This window comes from Dunckerocampus dactyliophorus, chromosome 7, assembly GCF_027744805.1.
Source record: "Dunckerocampus dactyliophorus isolate RoL2022-P2 chromosome 7, RoL_Ddac_1.1, whole genome shotgun sequence".
Taxonomy (NCBI): domain Eukaryota; kingdom Metazoa; phylum Chordata; class Actinopteri; order Syngnathiformes; family Syngnathidae; genus Dunckerocampus; species Dunckerocampus dactyliophorus.
In genome coordinates this window covers 19,813,978-19,832,950 of record NC_072825.1, presented here as the reverse complement: position 1 = coordinate 19,832,950, position 18,973 = coordinate 19,813,978, and the positions used below count along the sequence as shown (strand labels likewise).

General features: G+C 40.9%; 1 protein-coding gene across 2 annotated transcripts; it reads left to right on the top strand.

The window, feature by feature from the left end:
* Nucleotides 1-5,624: 5,624 nt before the first annotated feature.
* LOC129185531 (protein tyrosine phosphatase type IVA 3) lies at nucleotides 5,625-18,725 on the top strand. 2 transcript variants are annotated; one of them, XM_054782726.1, is made up of 8 exons: nucleotides 5,625-5,902; nucleotides 10,327-10,770; nucleotides 14,021-14,213; nucleotides 14,334-14,469; nucleotides 14,553-14,645; nucleotides 14,822-14,952; nucleotides 15,923-15,997; nucleotides 17,438-18,725. In XM_054782726.1, exons 3-8 carry the CDS (start codon nucleotides 14,044-14,046, stop codon nucleotides 17,553-17,555), a joined length of 723 nt encoding a protein of 240 aa, XP_054638701.1. In that variant the 5' UTR covers nucleotides 5,625-5,902; nucleotides 10,327-10,770; nucleotides 14,021-14,043; the 3' UTR covers nucleotides 17,556-18,725. The 2 variants fall into 2 exon arrangements, with proteins under 2 accessions (XP_054638701.1, XP_054638702.1); XM_054782727.1 differs by lacking the exon at nucleotides 14,021-14,213.
* The last annotated feature ends 248 nt before the right edge of the window (nucleotides 18,726-18,973 follow it).

The window sequence follows — 18,973 nt, the reverse complement described above, 5'->3', positions numbered from 1 at the left end:
ATTAAAAATAAAAAATACAGGCTGTCATTTCTCAGTAAGTCCACTAGGTGGCGGTTCATGCTGCATTTCTGCTCATTGGACAAAGACGGCTCTAAACTCAGAATTGAATCACATAGCTTTGCATCGCAAACATGTCTTGACATTTCCTTATACTTTTCATTACAGTAGATGAATCTTTCATTTTATGCCTCATTCTGCTATTTAGCCCATGCACAAATATGAGATATTGGAATATTAGGTTACATACTTCACAACCTAAATATGTTTTACATATTTAGTGTGAATAAAGCAATAACTTAAAGTTGAAAAATAATTTGTGTAGGGTTTTCTCTTGTGTTTTATGTATCTTGGATGATTTAGCCATAAGATGGAAACTTTGGAGATGACTTTTTTAATGGAAAAAATGTGCCATAGATGAAACAAAACCCCTCTCTGTCTCTGTTTCTTTAGATTTACTTTGTTTTTAATCCCGACAATGGGTTGCCATGGTAAGTACTTCTGCAGGTGGAAGTCCCGGTGCCTGACTCTCAGCTTTCAAAACATTCTAAATATAACACAGCAGCTGCTTCTTCTTGCCACGTGCTTGACTGTGTGTTTTTGTTGTTTGTATAACTGTGTGTTTATTGGCTCATGCTATTTATGTAAATGGGCCTGCATGCATATGTGCAACTTTTGTTTTTTTTATCAGCGTCACACAATGTAAGTGAGTATTTGTGTGTGAATGTCGACATGCAAAGGAACAAAGTGCTTTCCATGATTCCTTTTATAATATTAGTGCCGGTGAGGATGCGTGGTGGTATTCACAGAAAGAATCAATTTGATTCACTGTTTAAAGCTTTAAAAATAGCAATTTTTCGGATATTAATTAATCATTTCATATAATATTTGTAAAGAAAATGTTGAAAAAGAATTATAATATCAACCTATGCTTTATGTAGGTCATTCCCCTGTGACGCATCAGGTTTATTTTTTGCCCCCTTGAGTGGGCTCAACCCCAAGATGGGAAACCCTGCAATAAATGATACCCCTACTTACATATCGCTTGGCATCTATCACATTGCGCTGTCTCTCAAAACCTACTTGCACCATAGAGATTCGTCTACGTAAACGCAGACATGCATTGCGACCAATCAAAAGTGCACATACAATATCCAGCAAAACACAAGAAGCGTCATCATAAACCAGAGAAGGCCTTTCTAATGCATGCCGCAATCGCAGCATGCTTTTCAGTCAGCCTTAGAACAAAAATCCTTTCAAGGGGAATTACTTGTAGTTAGCAGTATATTCAATCCAAGTGATGCCGTATCAGGTTGCTTTTGGCTGTGGTCGTTCTCATCAGACAGAAATATACCGGTGCGTACCAGAGTGAGAGAAGAAGCTGCTGAGCAAGATTAGGAGGCCTCCATAAAGGTGTTGAGAGAGTAATATGGTAGTAGTCATTACATAAGTAGGTTGCACAATATTACAAAAACTGTTCCCCATGTTAAATTAATTTGTTCTATCTACAACTAACTATATTCTCCAAAATCACCCCTATGCTTGTGCAAAAGTTGCGACCCGGGTGAGGTTAAGCGGCATAGAAGATGGATGGATGGATGGGTGCTGACACAGACTGGGTGATCCAATTTACCCCATTTGTTGTTACTGCCATAACAGATGCAAGATTCAAGAGTTTTATTGTCATATGCACAGTAAAACAGGTAGTTTTGCTATGCAATGAAATTCTTGTTCTGTTCATTCTCCCAAAAAAGAAAGAAAGAAAAACACAAGAAAATGAATAAGAACATCAGAAACATAAATACCAATAAATTAAGCAACAACAACAGAAGAGACATTAATACAAATAAATAAATAAATAAATGAATAAAGTGCTATGAGTGTGTGCGTGTGTTGCGTGCGGCGTGTGTGAGTGCTTCGTTGAGAAGCCTGATGGCCTGTGGGTAAAAGCTGTTTGCCAGCCTTGTGGTCCTGGACTTCAAACTCCTGTAGCGTCTGCCTGACGGTAGGAGTGTGAATAATGAGTGTTGTGGATGTGTGCTGTCCTTGATGAGGTTGTGTGTTCTGCGTAGGACTCTAGATTTATGAATGTCTTGCAGTGAGGGGAGGGCTGCCCCAAAAATGTTCTGTGAGGTCTTGATCACCCACTGGAGTGCCTTCCTATCACGTGTTGTACAGTTACCGTACCAAACAGTGATGGAGGCGGTAAGGACACTTTCGATAGTGCATCTGTAGAAGCAACTCAGGATTGTGGTGGACATGCCAAATTTCCTCAGTCTTCTCAGGAAGTACAGTCTCCTTTGGGACTTCTTCAGAATTTGTTGGGTGTTGTGAGACCAGGTGAGGTCCTTGCTGATGTGTGTGCCAAGGAACTTGAAGGTTTTCACCCTCTCCACCTCAGTCTCATCAATAAACAGGGGTCTATGCGGCACCTTTTCCCTTGTTCTTGGGTCGATGATCATCTCTTTAGTCTTATCTGTATTGAGAAGGAGATTGTTGTCACGCAAGATGATGAATGTGCAAATGGTGAATGCCATAAAAGCGGGACATAACATTCGAGTCTTCCGCATGTCATGTTGAAAGCTATTGTTGCTCTTTGTTGTTCGCTGATGTTGTCGACATCAACTTAAGTGGCCACTTTTTAGTAATTACAACACGGACCAGAACTTGATGAGTTGGTCACCTTAACAGGTCGTCGACATAAACGGGTTTCACTGTATGATACATTGGGATCATCCAGTGTTCCCTGAAGAGGATACCTGTAGCTACGTACAGTGTAATGCATGGGAGAGTTACGGTGAACCGTCAGTGGGTACGTGAGAGGCAGGGAGTGCTTTCAATGTTAGTGCAGACTTGCCAACATGTACAAATTTATCGTACTCAACATGCAATTTGATTATTGAATATGCTTGAATGCTTCACAGCTCTATATTTTGTTGGATTTTCCGGGTTTCAGTTTTGAGTTCAGTCTGTACAGGACAGATAAATAAATAGATATGATTACTTTCTCAATAGTATTAAAATATGCTCTTGTAATGTCATTTGTGTCAACAAAATCTTCATATGACAGATATAGATTGAATGAACTAACAACAGCAATTTGCGGGAGTTTGCATGTTTCCCCCATGCTTGCATGGGTTTACTTCAGTCCAAAATCATGCAGGGATAGGTTCCAGCTCACTGCGTGACCCTGAACAAGATAAAGGGGATGAACTGAATGAATAAATTAAAAGTTTGCTGACTTTTTAAAACAGATTCATACTGTATTTGCAGACATAGCTTCACTGTATAACTTTTGTTCAACTCCAATCTCACTAATAGCGTAAGCCCTTCCACCAAACCTCAAAAGCACATTTGGTGACATTAACCCACGTAATCTGACTTGCAGGTGAACAAAGACACGTAAAAGAATAAACCCATGTCAGCAAAGGTGATAAACTATTCAACACAAACAAATCATATTCCTTGGCAGAGGTGGCAGACCAACAGGCTTGAGCGGTTTATGTTTAAAGTGAAGTCTGTAACCTTTATAAAACTGTGAGCGAGACCACACCCTGACACCCAAAGTGTCCTTTGCGCTATTCAAAAATCACAAGACCGCCAGCTGAGGTTTGACCTACAAGGTCTCAGCTCATATTTCCTGAGAACATTGCGACAACCACGTTTAAGCCAACGACGCTGCTGTTAGTACCATAAAAACAGAGGGGCACGCTGAGAACTTATCTACTACGACTACAAGATGTCACAATTCTATTTATCTAACTATCTATCCCTCAATGCAAGCTGACATTTTCCTGCCTTTTTTCCTCCTCCTGGCTGCCCTGTGTGAACGGTGGGATGAAGGCAATTTTTGCGGTGTCCTGAGAGTTTGAAGCAGTTGACAATGTCTAATAAGTACTGCAAGCGTCACACCAGACGCTGACACTGTCACGCATATAATTATCGATCAGTTGAATGTGGCATATTCCTTTTCCTTTTCCTTTTCCTGGCTTCTCAGTTTACACGACACTGAAGTCAAAATCCACCCGACCCGATCAATAGGCCCTTTCTCGCAGTCACATAGTCCAGCCTTTTTCCTCTTCTTGACTGCTATTATCAATAATAACTGGAGTCAAAGTCAACCCGGAAATGTTCTGGCTTCGGATGTAGTATCAGAGTCATAACAGATGGCGCCTAAACAGCAGGAAGCCGAGATGGGGTGTGAAGTTAGCACCTGAGGCTCACCACTCTCTGAAAATACTTTATAAGTCAAACAGCTATTGTCTGACTTCGGGATGCTTTGTTGCTGTTGTTGTTGGTGTTCCCTGCTTTGCTAGGTTCTGTATAAAAGGCACAGGTCTACACCATCCAGCGGCGGGCGTCGCATTTGGTACCTGGGCTTTTCAGTGGGCTGGCCAGAATTTTTTTCAAAAAACAAAACAACAATCATAGTAAATACTGTATGTGCCATGGCAGGGTTTCGAACCATGGTCGGCCACGTACAACGAGAGACTCATTAACGATGCACCATAAGGGTATTGAGATAGAAGGGAACTCTAACATATTAAGTAAGATAGGTCTTAAGTAAGATAAGTAAGTAAGATCTGGCTCAGGGCTAGTCAGTTTTTTTTGGGTCTACCAATTGGCTTTTTTGTTCAATAACCCTCAGGATCTTTTTAAGAAGTTTGAAAAGACTGTCTTACTGTGTCCAACCTCAGCAGTAATGGCGAGGAGAGACCTTGCTTATGCAGTTCAACTATCCGACCACGCTCAAAGAGAGAAAGCTTTTTTGCCTTTGCCATCAAGAGAACATGACATTGTGAATAGCTGACAAAAAATGACATTGAATTGACAATCATTTTTGCCACTATTTTGCTGGCTGTGGTCTTAAGCTTTTGATCAGCTCATGAACAACCTATTTCACTTTAATGCTTGTTTGCAATAAATTGCTTACTCAAAAGATTTTTTGAGTCATTTTAACTTCCAGTCAAAGTGATTGATGAAGTGAAGTGAGGCCCCACACAGCCTGGTCTGCTTTAAAAAGTCTGAGACCGTCTTGTGACTCTCTGGACTGGCATACATAACTTAACCAAGTAAACATACTAGGAAATGTAAAAAAAAGATCCAGAATGTACATAAGTTTAACATACTTTTCATTCGTTTCTTGCCTCCATTCGTTTGGAAAATGGTGGATTTAATTATTAACAGAGTGATAACAACTTCAAGCAATAGTTTGGTAGTAGCAAGACAATAGTGAGAGGAGATGTTTAATTCCATTAAGTGCACGCAAAGTTTAACTTGTTGAACCTGTGTGGTAGCTTCTATTTTTAGGTCACTCAGGGAGTGGAGAAGCAGAAAAAGAAAGCACAGAAGGCACACCTCAGGAACGATTTAGCAGACAGGTTACATTTGATCATGTATATTTTGTGCTCTTTTGTGGCGCCAAAGTAGAATTTTTTGCCTCTGGCTTATAACCAGCAGCCTCGTGGACTGGGTGAGGAGAAACGGAGAGAGGAGGTAACAGCACCTTAATTGTCGTCGCTCACCAAGTACCTGCTGGAAGGGAGGGGAAGACAGGGTGAAGTGGGGGGGGCAAAGGGGGGAGGAGTGAGGCTCTACTCTCTCTAAGAGCATTAACTGTAGAGTGTTCTGGCGGTGACAGGGCTGTCAGGGTCAGATGGCTGTTCAGCCTGATTACACCAGCTCACTGCAGATCCTCGGCTCAGCACGCCGCGCTGCTGCAACAGGGTAGAGCTGCAAACGGACTCCATAGTACAGTTCATCTCACTTTGGGGGAGGCTGAGACCTCAGTCTCATCCAGCAGAGAGCTACTGGTGGCTGCAGACTAGCAGCCTACCTTCTCCTTGCAGAGAAGCAGGTGTTGGATGTGAGTCTCGATTTGGAGATGACACAGAAAATCTAAGCGGTAAGGAGAAACTCTCACTTGATACCAAGAGGAGAGAAACAATATTTTGTTCAAGAGGAGTGTTTCCACTAACTAACTTTGTAGGGTGTTGTAGGGTTAAATACCCACTGCTGCTAGTATAGAAGTGGATAAAAATACTGCTGCGGGTATTCAGTGTCTACAGGGGTTCGTACCAGACAGATAGACAGTGGCGTAGCTGCGACTTGTTAGTAGTTTGTTGAGTTTCCCCGTTCAGAGGCAGAGCTGTTCTCTGAGGTAAGAGAGACAAGCACAGAAACAATTCATGCATCAACCTCATCAGGCATTTAGCGCATCGCCTTTTTCCGGAGTGACTTGTAACAGGTGCTGGAAAAGGAATCTTTGCCTTTAGGTGTTAACTTGGTGTCATTTGTATAGCATGTACTGTCACCGGATTTATCCTATTTGAAGCTACTACCAGCCAGCCTTCTTGGGGCATCCTATCATACCACAGAACAAGCTTAGAAAGGTATCATTCTGCAACCAGCTGTAAATTGTGTTGGGAACTTAGGCAACCTAGCATGGCTCTATGTTCATACCGAGATCCATTTTTAACTTCTTTGGGTCTTGACCCAGCTTATGACAGGAAAACAGACAAAGCAACTGCGGACACTTGTTTGCTTGCTTTAGATTAACAAAAGCTCTCTAAAATAACATAACAATCACAGTTATAACAGGGGTATTGCCACTGTCAAGCATAGTTCTCATTTTATCACTGTGTAATGTATGATGGTAGCTACTGTAGGTATTAGGGGTGGGATAGGGGTGGGTATTTTGAGTAACCAACATAACAAATCTGCCATTATTCACAAATTAATAATAGACTTCTGAATTCAAACTAAAATTCAGAGCATAGCATCTCTGACAAATTAATATTTTTGCTGTATAGCAAAGTCAAAAACAACTTTCATGCATCCATCCATCCATTTTCTATGCCGCTTATCCTCAATAGGGTCGCGGGTATGCTGGATACCAGCTGACTTTGGGCGAGAAGCGGGGTACACCCTGGAATGGTTGCCAGCCATTTGCAGGGCGCATATAGACAAACAACCTTTCCCACTCACATTCATACCTATGGACAGCTTAGAGTCGCCAATTAACCTAACATGCATGTTTTTGGAATGTGGGAGGAAACTGGAGTACCCGGGGAAAACCCACACACACACGGGGAGAACATGCAAACTCCACACAGAGATGCCCAACAGATATTTGAACCCAGGTCTTCCCGATCTCCTGACTGTGTGGCAAACATGCTAACCACTTGGCCACCGTGCGGCAGCTTTCATACAAAATATAGATTTTTGTACCAGCGGCTCTCATAGAAGAATAATGCTTGCAGACCTCAGTATATTATGAATAACCAAAAAAACTAGGCTGCCCTTATTCACAACTGCAGTGTCAGTGAAATAACGTTGCAGTGGGATGTTGTATCTGGGTTCCAAAGCGAGCAACAAAGCATGAAAGCCCTGCTTTCCAACAATCGAATACAGCCACAAATCCTTCGCAATAAAAGTTGCGATTGACTTTGTGATTTGCTTCGCCATGTGGTTTCTCATATTTGTCCTGTTCGCAAAATATTTTTAAGCTTGTATGACAAAGCTTGCATATTGTTTGGCTCTTGTCCAGTTAATTTTTACCTTCAACTACGTGAAAGCCAAAGTGCTTCCAGACGTTCGCTTTAAATGCAGCGGGTGCGGGTCGGAGTTTACGCACAGGCATTTTGGTAGCGTATTACACTGTCCGGGCGGCACTTCCGCTTTCCGTCTTTTGGTTCCGTCAGCATCGATTATTGGCATTTATGAATCGATTAATAATTGTCAATGTCTGCATCACGATGTATTTAAGAATGGATTATTTCCACCCAACCCTGGTAGGTATGCATCAAACCCTCGCTATAGTAGCTCAACTGTGTTTTTGTACCGATAGTGGGTCAGTGATTTCTGTCATGTTATGTGTTATCAGTGTCTGCATTGAATTTGTTTATATTTATGTCAGACCATCTAGGATTTTGCGACGATGCAATCACACCAATTCACACAAATTCAACCAATCCCTGCAAACTATACACAACATCGCAACTTGGCCCAATTCATGCAACGTCCCTGCACACTTTGCCCAATCATCCTCATTTTAGCTTCATGGAATTTGTCCCCGAGCAGCGTTCAAACGCGCACGTCAACTGTCTAACCAGTCAAATGTGACCTTGCATTGCCCACCCACGTCCTCACTTTCTTGTTCACATTGACAGAGGTTTCGCCATGTGATGATAATATCTTATTGTCTGTAATTTAACAACAAAAATCACTGCTATAAATTGCTCTCTATGGTTCCCAATGTTCTCAATGAACGCAAGGTTAAACCACGTGCAGTGTGTTGGAACATGAACAAAAGTTTACAATCGACAAGCACTTTTTCAACCGTAAAACATCCACAGATAATTTCTGCAACTTGTGGACGATAGAGCAGAAATTGAACAGAAAGGGAGACTTTGGTGGTGAACACAATGTAGATAAGTGTTGGTTAAAAGATGTAGGTAAACTCACTAAACCTCAGTCAATAATATATTTAAAATAGACCTTAATAGGTGATGAGAATAGAAGAGATGAGAATCAGCACCTCCAAGTCCGAGTCCATGGTTCTCGTTTGGAAAAGGGTGGAGTGCAATCTCTGGGTCGAGGATGAGATCCTTCCCCAAGTGGAGGAGTTTAAATACCTTTGGGTCTTGTTCACGAGTGAGGGAAGAAGGGAATGTGGGATCGACGTCTGCAGTGATGCGGTCTCTCCATCGGTCTGTTGTGGTGAAGAGGGAGCTGAGCCAAAAGGCAAAGCTCTCAATTTACCAGTCGATCTACGTTCCTACCTTCACCTATGGTCAAGAGCTTTGGGTAGTGACCGAAAGGACAAGATCGTGCATACAAGAGGCCGAAATTAGTTTTTTCCTTAGGGTGGCTGGGCTCTCCCTTAGAAATAAGGTGAGAAGCCCTGTCATCCGGGAGATGCTCGGAGTAGAATCGCTGCTCCTCCACCAGATGAGGTGGCTTGGGCATCTGGTTAGGATGCCTCCCGGATGCCTCCCTGGGAGTTGTTCAGGGCAGGTCTGACCGGTAGGAGGCCTCAGGGAAGACCCAGGACACGTTGGAGAGACTATGAATAACTATGTAATTGACAAAAATAAGCCTCAAAACATCGAAACTTTTGCTGTAACTTTTTGAAAAAGCTGCCACAAAACCAGGAATTTTAGGCTGCAACGATCACAAAAAAGCCTGCAAATTCCTGGGGGTGTGGAGGACTGCTTTATGCAGGTATGTTCTGTATTATACAACCAAAAACATTAGGCAAACTAACACTATCTAATAATATTTTGTCATTACAAAAATAATGACACTCAGTTTTGACTGATGCTGTCAGGGAGGTACTAATAAATGAAGAATATGTTTATTAATGTTTGTAATGTATTAATGTTTCCCACTTTCATGACTGTCAAACAAGCTCTAAAGTTTTATGATACAGTTCTACAACATTCCATAGCACAAGGTTTTCAAAGTGTGAGCCAGGCCTCCCCTGGGAGGTGCCAGAACACTTCGGGGAAGGCACAGCAGCTTGAGAAAAATAAAGAAAATATTTTTTTTTTCAAACATGAAAAGATGAATGAGTGAATAATAAAGGAATGGATGCTAAGCTAACTTCAGTTATGGTTAAAGGCACATTTTTAGTTATGGTGAAAGAGTAAAAAGAGTCTTGGGTGAGCAGACGCCAACCTCCGGAAAATCAGGTTTCTCTGGGAATAGGGGAAGCGCTAGCCCTGTTATATTCTCTGGGGAGAGGCTTGCTGTGTCACACTTTGAAAATATCTAGTATAGCACAAACAAAGTGAGAATTGTATCATTACATTGTGCTCTTCCCTTCTGCAGTATCCTGTGAGTGCAAACAAAGCTATGATACTAAATAACCTCTCTGCAACCTTACTGGCATAATCACAGGATAATTCCTAAATATAGATAGTCATCAACCTGGAATAGACTAGGCTGTTGTGGAACAGCGATTGAGTAATTTGCCATGTGACAAGATTGCGTAGCCGTGTGTGTGTATGTGTTGTCAGAGGGGAAGAGGTGACCACAGATTACCCAGATTACGTTCGGCTTTCCCTGGTTGTTAGTCTGAGTCTTTGGTCACGTGAATCAGTGAGAGGATTCACATTCAACCACATTCCCTTGTTTTGGATCAACTCTGCTCCTGTATATTATTATAAGATCGTCTAAAATAACATTTCATACAACTTGCATACTAAACAGATCAGATATGTGTGCAAAATTAAGTACTACAGTACAAAAATTGGAAATAAATGAAGAATTGCTGCGAAACCATTTATTTCTGATACTATAGTTTGTTTATTTTTGTCTTCACAGAACTACTGGTTGATGGCGTTTGTGCGACAAAGTGGTGACTACTGCCACGCCCAACACAAATAAACCCAATCGATGATGTATTTTTACCACGCAGTCTTGGGACACTGAACCCTAAACACATACTGTGCCTGGTAAAACCAGCCATCTGATGGGGTAGTCAAGTGGAGCGTCAACATTTGAAACTAACCAGAGAAGGATCGGAAGTCCTGCTACTGCAGAACATAAAGGGCTGAAGTGAAGAACTGATATCAGTTGTGTGGTAAGAAAACACACAGCTGATAGATTGTTGCCTCCTGGTCCCGGATGACGGGATAAACAAAACTGATGGGGTAAAATAGTGCTGAAGACAACAACAAAAACAGAATTTGTCACAGCTACGAACATTTCTATTCATCCATCCAGCATTTGAAGATTCCACGGCTGACTGTACAGCTGAAACTAAAGGTGAGAGATTCATATTTGGTGGCACTTGCACTATACATCATAACGTTGCATTTCCCTTCTTCTTGGTTATTTCTACATAAATACATGCACATTTTCAGCAGTATTGGTAGTGAATTGTGGCCTGTTACTATTTAAAACGAGCATTTACGGTGGTGTGAAAAACTGTTTGCCCTCTTCCTGATTTTTCATTTTTTTTGCATGTTTGTCACTCTTAAATGTTTCAGATCATCAAACAAATTTAAATATTAGTCAATGACAACACAACTGAACACAAAATGCAGTTTTTAAATGAAACTTTTTATTATTAAGGGAGAAAAAAATCCAAACCTACATGGCCCTGTGTGAAAAGTGATTGCCTCCTCGTTAAAACATAACTTAATTGAGATCTATCAGTCTGGAAAAGGTTATAAAGCCATTTCTAAAGCTTTGGGACTCCAGCGAACTACAGTGAGAGCCATTCTCCACAAATGGAAAAAACATGGAACAGTGGTGAACCTTCCCAGGAGTGTCCGGCCAACCAAAATTACCCTAAGAGTGCAGTAATGACTCATCCAAGAGGTCACAAAAGACCCCACAAGAACATCCAAAGAACTGCAGGCCACACTTGCTTTAGTGAAGGTCAGTGTTCATGACTCCACAATAAGAAAGACACTGGGCAAAACAAAAAAAACATTAAGCCTTGTCTCAATTTTGCCAAAAAACATCTTGATGATCCCCAAGACCTTTACGAAAATACTCTGTGTGTGTGTCCCATTACATCTGGCGTAAAAGTAAGGCCGCATTTCAGAAAAAGAGCATCATGCCAACAGTCAAATATGGTGGCGGTAGTGTGATGGTCTGGGGCTGTTTTGCTACTTCAGGACCTGGAAGACTTGCTGTGATAAATGGAACCATGAATTCTGCTGTCTACCAAAAAATCCTGAAAGAGAATGTCCGGCCATCTGTTGGTGACCTCAAGCTGAAACCAACTTGGGTTCTGCAGCAGGCCAATGATCCAAAACACACCAGCAAGTCCACCTCTGAATGGCTGAAGAAAAACAAAATGAAGACTTTGGAATGGACTAATCAAAGTCCTGACCTGAATTATATGCTGTGACATGACCTTAAAAATGAGGTTCATGCTGGAAAACCTTCCCATGTGGCTGAATTACAATAATTCTGCAAAGATGAGTGGGCCAAAATTCCTCCACAGCGCTGTAAGAGACTCATTGCAAGTTATCGCAAATCCTTGACTGCAGTTGTTGGTGCTAAGTGGCCCAACCAGTTTTGAGGTTTAGGGGGCAATCACTTTTTCACACAGGGCCATGTAGATTTGAATTTTTTTTTTTCTCCCTTAATAATAAAAAGTTTAATTTAAAAACCATGTTGTGTTCAGTTGTGTTGTCATTGTCTAATATTTACATTTGTTTGATGATCTGAAACATTTAAGTGTGACAAACATGCAAAAAAATTAGAAATCGGGAAGGGGGCAAACACTTTTTCACACCACTGTATGTGTCTGTCAATCAACTATTGACATATTAGTTTTCTTTGTTGTTTGTTAAGCGTATTTGAGTATCTTTAAAAGCACTGTATATTTCAAGATTCAAGAGTTTTATTGTCATATGCACAGTAAAACAAGTAGTTATACACACTATGCAATGCATGTATGCAGTATTATTATTCACCCATCCATCCATTTTTGCACTAGGGATCCCAATCCATGCTAACCACGGGACCATTGTGTGGCCCTATTATTACGATTAGCACTAAACGCTAGCGGTGTCAAGGCCCTATGGGAACTGCTATGTTTATTATTATTATTTCGTGCCTTTCCTTGCATTTTTGGGTGCCTGAACTTGAATGATGACTCACCAAACTTTGCAAGCGTGTCAGGGCCGGTGAAAAATGTTATATTTTAAGGGTCCTGAACACAATGCCCCAAAAACTCACTCACTGCCTCCTGTAAATTCCCCCCAAAAATTTCGCTGATCGTTGGTTTTTGGTGGAGATTTCTGTCATGACAGTACGTACAAAAAAGTCTCAAGAACCCATGTTAGCAAACAAACAGGAAGTCGACCATATTAGTTTGTACTGGCCATTTAGGGCCAAAATCAGGGGTCATATTTTGGCCAAATGAGATCAAAACAAAATCAGGGACACTACAAATATGGAAAATGCCAAATTATGACGCATTGTAGCTTACACCATAGGTTGTGGGCAGGGCATGCCCATGACAAACTGTAATGGTCAGTTTGACAAGTTGGAATTTTTTTTTATGTTAATAAGTCTACTCCACAAAGTCAGATCTTCATCATGATTGGTACGCATAATGAAGAGGACACCCTGATGCTATGCATAGGTCACTTCCTGATTTTGTCAACGTGCCACTCAGCAGCAACAGGGAATTACAAAAATAGTTTACTTACTTGCCTGAACCTCAAGTTATGTGGTTTCCTAGATTCCTACTGAGGCTTCATTCGTTCACATATGTTGCTCTCCACCTCCATTCATGTGTGTCACCCAAACAACATTTATCAGTGCTTGAACTAAAATAGTAGCTCTAAACACCTTAGAGTATGCAAGGCATTTTTGATTACAACAATTAAAATTCCATTGTAAAATACTGTACAACCAGTGCACTTGCTAGACAGTACGAGAAACTAAGTGGAAACGTTCAGTTGACAGGATAACTTTGTCATGCTTGCTTCTGTTAAACATTCTGAATGTTCAGAATTAAAGCTATTCAACCATCAATGTAAATTATATTTACATGCAAAGATTATAAACGTGCAGCATTTTGCATTGAAACAACAAAAACATATTTTCAGTTTTTCAACAAGTTTGAATAGCAATTTTATTATTCCTTATGATAAATTCTTTATTAAAAATCAGAACAGCACAAGCCTTTGATTTCACATTGGATTCCCTGACACCAACAGTGGATGGAGTTGCCTCAAAGCTGAATGATTTTCCTTGCATATTGCCATTGTGTATTGTCGTACAGTGTGAAATTTAAAACAAAAATAGACCAGTTGATCGTTGCCATTTACGGTATCTAGAGCGCAATACATACCTGTCAACATTTGCACATGAAAATAAAGAACTTATTTGGAAAATAAGGGAAAACGAAAATCAATCACAAGAAAATAAATCTGTGTGCTAGTGAAAAGACCAGAATTTATCTTATTTTCCCTCATTTTCCCTTACTCTCTGGAAAATGTCCTTTATTTTCAAATGCAAATTTAATTGCCGTGCTTTTATTTTGAAGGCCTGACTTTACCGGCTACTGTTATGCTGATGTTTCCCGAGTGTTGCCGGGCTGACCGCAAGCTGTGCTGCTCCAGCAGTACCGGAGAGGATATTTTTGTCATGAAAGTTAAAATTGGGACAACTATTCCAACAGGAGGCATTGGGAAAGAAGGGCAAAATATGGGAGTTTCCCAGAGAAAACAGGAGGGTCGGTAGGTATGGTGCGATATGATGTTGGGATTTTAATTACAATATTGTATTTTAATCTAGATAGTGAAATACTTCTGTATATTTATTTTCAATTCTGAAAATCGAACTTCTAACATGTTAAGGTCAGAAGTCTTCCTGGGAAAAAAAGCTACATCGGTCGCCATGAACCGTCCAGCTCCTGTGGAACTGTGCCACAAGAACATGAGATTCCTCATTACGCATAACCCAACAGACAGCACACTCAGCTCCTTCATAGAGGTAATAAAACACAGTATGGTCGTACACGCTTACTGCAAAACACCTTTTGAGATATTAAAACTGAACTGCATTGTTTTTTCTAGGATCTGAAGCGATACGGCGCCACGACAGTGGTTCGAGTCTGTGACATCACATATGACAAAACGCCACTGGAGAAAGATGGCATTACCGTGGTGGTGAGGACAAACACACAGAGATCTCTCAAACATTCACCATCAAACATCGTTTTACCCTTCCGTCAATCATCCTGCACCACACTGGTCTAATCCTTAGCATTTTCTTAGTCATAAAGTAGAAAAGACAAGCATGCAAACACACGGCATTCGTGTTTACTGACCTATTTGTCATTTAGGATTGGCCCTTTGATGATGGAGCCCCACCCCCAAGTAAGTTAGTTGACGATTGGTTGAGTCTGCTGAAGAGGAGGTTTCAGGAAGATCCAGGATGCTGTGTGGCCGTTCACTGCGTAGCAGGCCTCGGAAGGTTAGCTACACGTCAAACATGTTCACCGTTATTGAACAAGAACAATTTGTTACCCTAACCCTCTCATTTTTTCTTCAGTGGAAAAAGTTTGGACGGCCCTGCATTACTGTATGATATACTGGGTTTATTGTAATTCAACTGATCTAAAATACAGGGGTATTCGAAAAGAATGGACCGATTTCACGATGCAATATTTTATTAAGGAAAAGCAATAGAAAGCTCCAGCCAAGTCACAAGTATTCTCCTCACAATCAAGTGTTATTTCCTGTCTTACAAGTGTTCGATGTAGCCGCCACCTGCAGCACGGACAACATCAGTGTGATGAGAGACTTCCTTCCAGACGTGTATCTGCAAATCACAATCCACTGAGTCGATCATTGTTGTTATTCGATGTTTAAGCTCATCGAGCTCGGTGGGTAACGATGGAACATAAAGGAGATCTTTTATTTGACCCAAGATAAAAAATCACACACGGTGAGGTCTTGGGATCATGCACGCCAAGCACAAAGAGCAAGGTCTCGGGCCCCCTTCCGACCAACGTTGCAGGAGGAACAACGCGACTACAGCTCCCCTGTGGCAGCCATTCCAAACTTTAGAAAACTCCTCTTTCAAATGGTCAATGACTCATTCCATGACGATGTTTAAGAACTGAAGCAATGCGTTATGAAATCGGCTCATTCTTTTTGAATAACCCTGTACTGTTGACTTGATGAACAACTTGAACCTTATTTGCCTCAATGCCAACACTCCGTTACGCAACGCTGTATCAACCTTCTTGACTTTGTGTCGTATTTTGAGTCACTCTGTTTATTTTTGTTGTGCAAGGTGGCAGTTATCATTAATTCTATGAACCCTCTTGCACGAATGGATCGCCTAGTGTCAGAGCACCCTTACAGCTACCAAAGAAAGATGCTTTGTCTTCAAACATACAGTACAGTAACTGTGTTTGTGCCTATATATGTGCATACAGGGCTCCTGTGCTGGTTGCTCTGGCTTTGATAGAGAGCGGAATGAAATATGAAGACGCCATTCAACTGATCCGACAGTGAGTATACTACAACATTATTTTCACTATATGACTGACTTGAGGTGAGATAAAATGGGAATCATAAACCACTAGGATTAGGAAACATATTTGGCATTAAAGTACCGTATTGACCTGAAAAAAACATTTTTCCCCCAGAGAAAAGACTGAAAAGGGGAGGTCTAGAGATTTATACATGCAGAAATTGTCTTTGATTTTGTCTTAAAGATTATTTTCCCAAAAGCTTGTCTTGAAAAAGAGAGGTTGTCTTATTTTTAGAGTCTTCTTGTATTCAGATGAATAAGGTAATTGTTCATTGATGTAAAACAAATACAATGGAACCTCCAAAGTTGAACTACAATTTGGAGGTCAGCCAAACCTTTCTGGAAAAATATGCCTTGAAAGTCACGTAGACGTCTGCAAATCTTGTGGCTTTTTTGTGATGCCACCACAGAAGGGTAACGGCGAGAAAAAGTGTGATAATAACCATAGAGTCAGACTTGAAACTTACTGTGACATGGATATGAGCAAGTGATGTACGGTGAGGTTCATGGCTGGTGAGGCGCTGTCTCCTTTGGAGTTTTTTATAAGTTAATACAGGCTGCTTATTATGAGGATAACCAAAAAAAATTCAAAATGTTTTCAGATACTTCTTATACCCAATTTGAATTTTTTGTAATAAACTGAAAAACATTTGTGTTCTTACCTTTTATTTGTATATGAAGTACATGCAACCGTTCCTTCTCTAGGAAAAGTTCTGATACATTGTTGTAAAAGTATGATGACCTCCTGGTGAGTTTGGGTATACAATCCTCCATCTTGGTAGTTCAATTCATTCATTCATTCCGCAGAGCATAAAAATATATAGAATGCATATGATATTCTGCTAGTTAGTGCTAGCAGAAGGAAAAAAAAAAAACGCTGGCTATGTCAGTGACAAGCACTTTCCAGCTCACGCACACCCCCACCCCTTCAGGATGCAGCGAGGAATGCTTCCCAGATGACATTCCATTCCATTCCATTTCATTTTCTTAAATGAAATTAAGAAAATTAATGAATTCAGTTAACATTAGTATTTAATATGGGGAAAATTGTTTTGAAATACAATAACTTGGAAGTCAACCAGCATCTTGGAATGGATTGTGTTCAACTCAGGAGGTTCCACTTTATTCAGGCAACCAGTTAAAGATCAGCAGGCTTTTATAGGGGATTAGAGGAACTATGTTTTACCTACAAAACACAGTGATTCATTAAGAGACTAATAATCACAGTTGAAGTTGGTAAAGGGTAGAAGTGTCCAAATTTTGATGAATAGTATATATCACCTGAATATACAGTATATACAGAATATAGTCCACGTTTGATGGACAGAATGTCAAGAATAGGAGACTGTTTGATGTCATTAGGACATTTTCATTTTGTAATTTAGTCACGCCCACCCCCAAAAATGCTCTGTTTCAGGAAGCGGCGTGGCGCCATCAACAGTAAACAACTAACTTACCTGGAGAAGTATCGGTCCAAGCAGCGGCTGCGCTTCAAAGACTCTCAGACGCACAAGAACAAGTGTTGCACGATGTGAACACAGTCAAACACAGAGACAATCAAAACATTGGGACACTCCAAAAGAAGAAAGCTCTCAGGAATACAACCACACAAGCCTTTTATCACTTTAACATGGGCCCATGTAGGCCTCGGCAGCCCCTTGGCATTCATAAATGCGTTTTATTACCCTCCTTTCACTGCAGTTCACTCTCTCCCCCCTGTTTGTAATGACTTTGGGTCTTTAAATGACTATTATATTTTGGATGTGTGCTTCAGTAGATAGACAAGTGATGAGGGAATGGAAAAAGTAAGGCAAGTCTTGATTGTTGAGGCTTTATGGTGTTGCTTAGTTACAGACGAGACAGTTCATTGGAGAAAGGCAGGCCCATCTTACAGCATGTGACCACACATATTCTGGGATATTTATGTGTAACTCAATTATGTGAGGCTCTATTGACAGCAGAATCTATTTTATTTTGTTATTTTGTACATATAATTTGTATAATTTATTGACAGTTCAGTTTTGGTTCTTGGATGCTCCAAAGTTTTCCGAATATAGACAACTTAGAGACAAATAAGGACCGCACGGTGGTCTAGTGGTTAGCACGTTGGCCAATACAGGAACAGCCTGGAGATCGGGAAGACCTGGGTTTGATTCTCCCCTGTGGAGTTTGCATGTTCTCCCCGTGTGCGCGTGGGTTTTCTCCGGGCACTCCGGCTTCCTCCCACACTCCCAAAAACATGCAGGTGAGGTTAATTGGCGACTGTAAATTGTCCATAGGTATGACTGTGAGTGTGAATGGGTGTTTGTCTATATGTGCCCTGCGATTGGCTGGCGACCATTCCAGGGTGTACCCCGCCTGTCGCCCGAAGTCAGCTGGGATAGGCTCCAGCATGCCCCCGCGACCCTAATGAGAATGAAGCGGTATAGAAAATGGATGGATGGAGACAAATAAGGGCTGATGTCATCTTCTGATATTATCGCATGAAATCAAATTTGTCAATGCTAGATGCATGCTGGTACCCCTGAAGCCTTCACAACCAATGTTTTATTTATATAATGATACAGGTATGTGTTTACATTTCAGAGTGTGCATTTTCTTCTCAACTGATTGGTGTTATTAACAGATTTGGAATAACCAATCACCATACGTTGTATATTAATATAAGGAGTGGACTACATGTATATATAAAATAATATATGTGGCGGCATTGTCTCGTGTGTCATTCTTCCTCCACAGGGCTAGCAGTGTAAACTGCTCCTGCAGAAAATGTGCACGTTGAGCTGAAAACAATGCTAAAAAGTCATGATATGCTGGAATTTTGGTCCTGGTCCTGATATTTACAGATAATTTCCATCCATGTTTTTTTCCCCGCAATGCAACTAACTCTACTAAAGATGGATCTGGTAGGTCAATGCCCCAATTGGCCCCAATGCACTATTACACAGAACAT

Coding starts and splice junctions, on each gene's coding strand:
- LOC129185531 (XM_054782726.1), top strand. CDS start 14,044: ATGCTGATGTTTCCCGAGTGTTGCCGGGCTGACCGCAAGCTGTGCTGC. Junction 14,214..14,333: donor CAGAGAAAACAGGAGGGTCG/GTAGGTATGGTG, acceptor TAACATGTTAAG/GTCAGAAGTCTTCCTGGGAA. Junction 15,998..17,437: donor GCCATTCAACTGATCCGACA/GTGAGTATACTA, acceptor GCTCTGTTTCAG/GAAGCGGCGTGGCGCCATCA.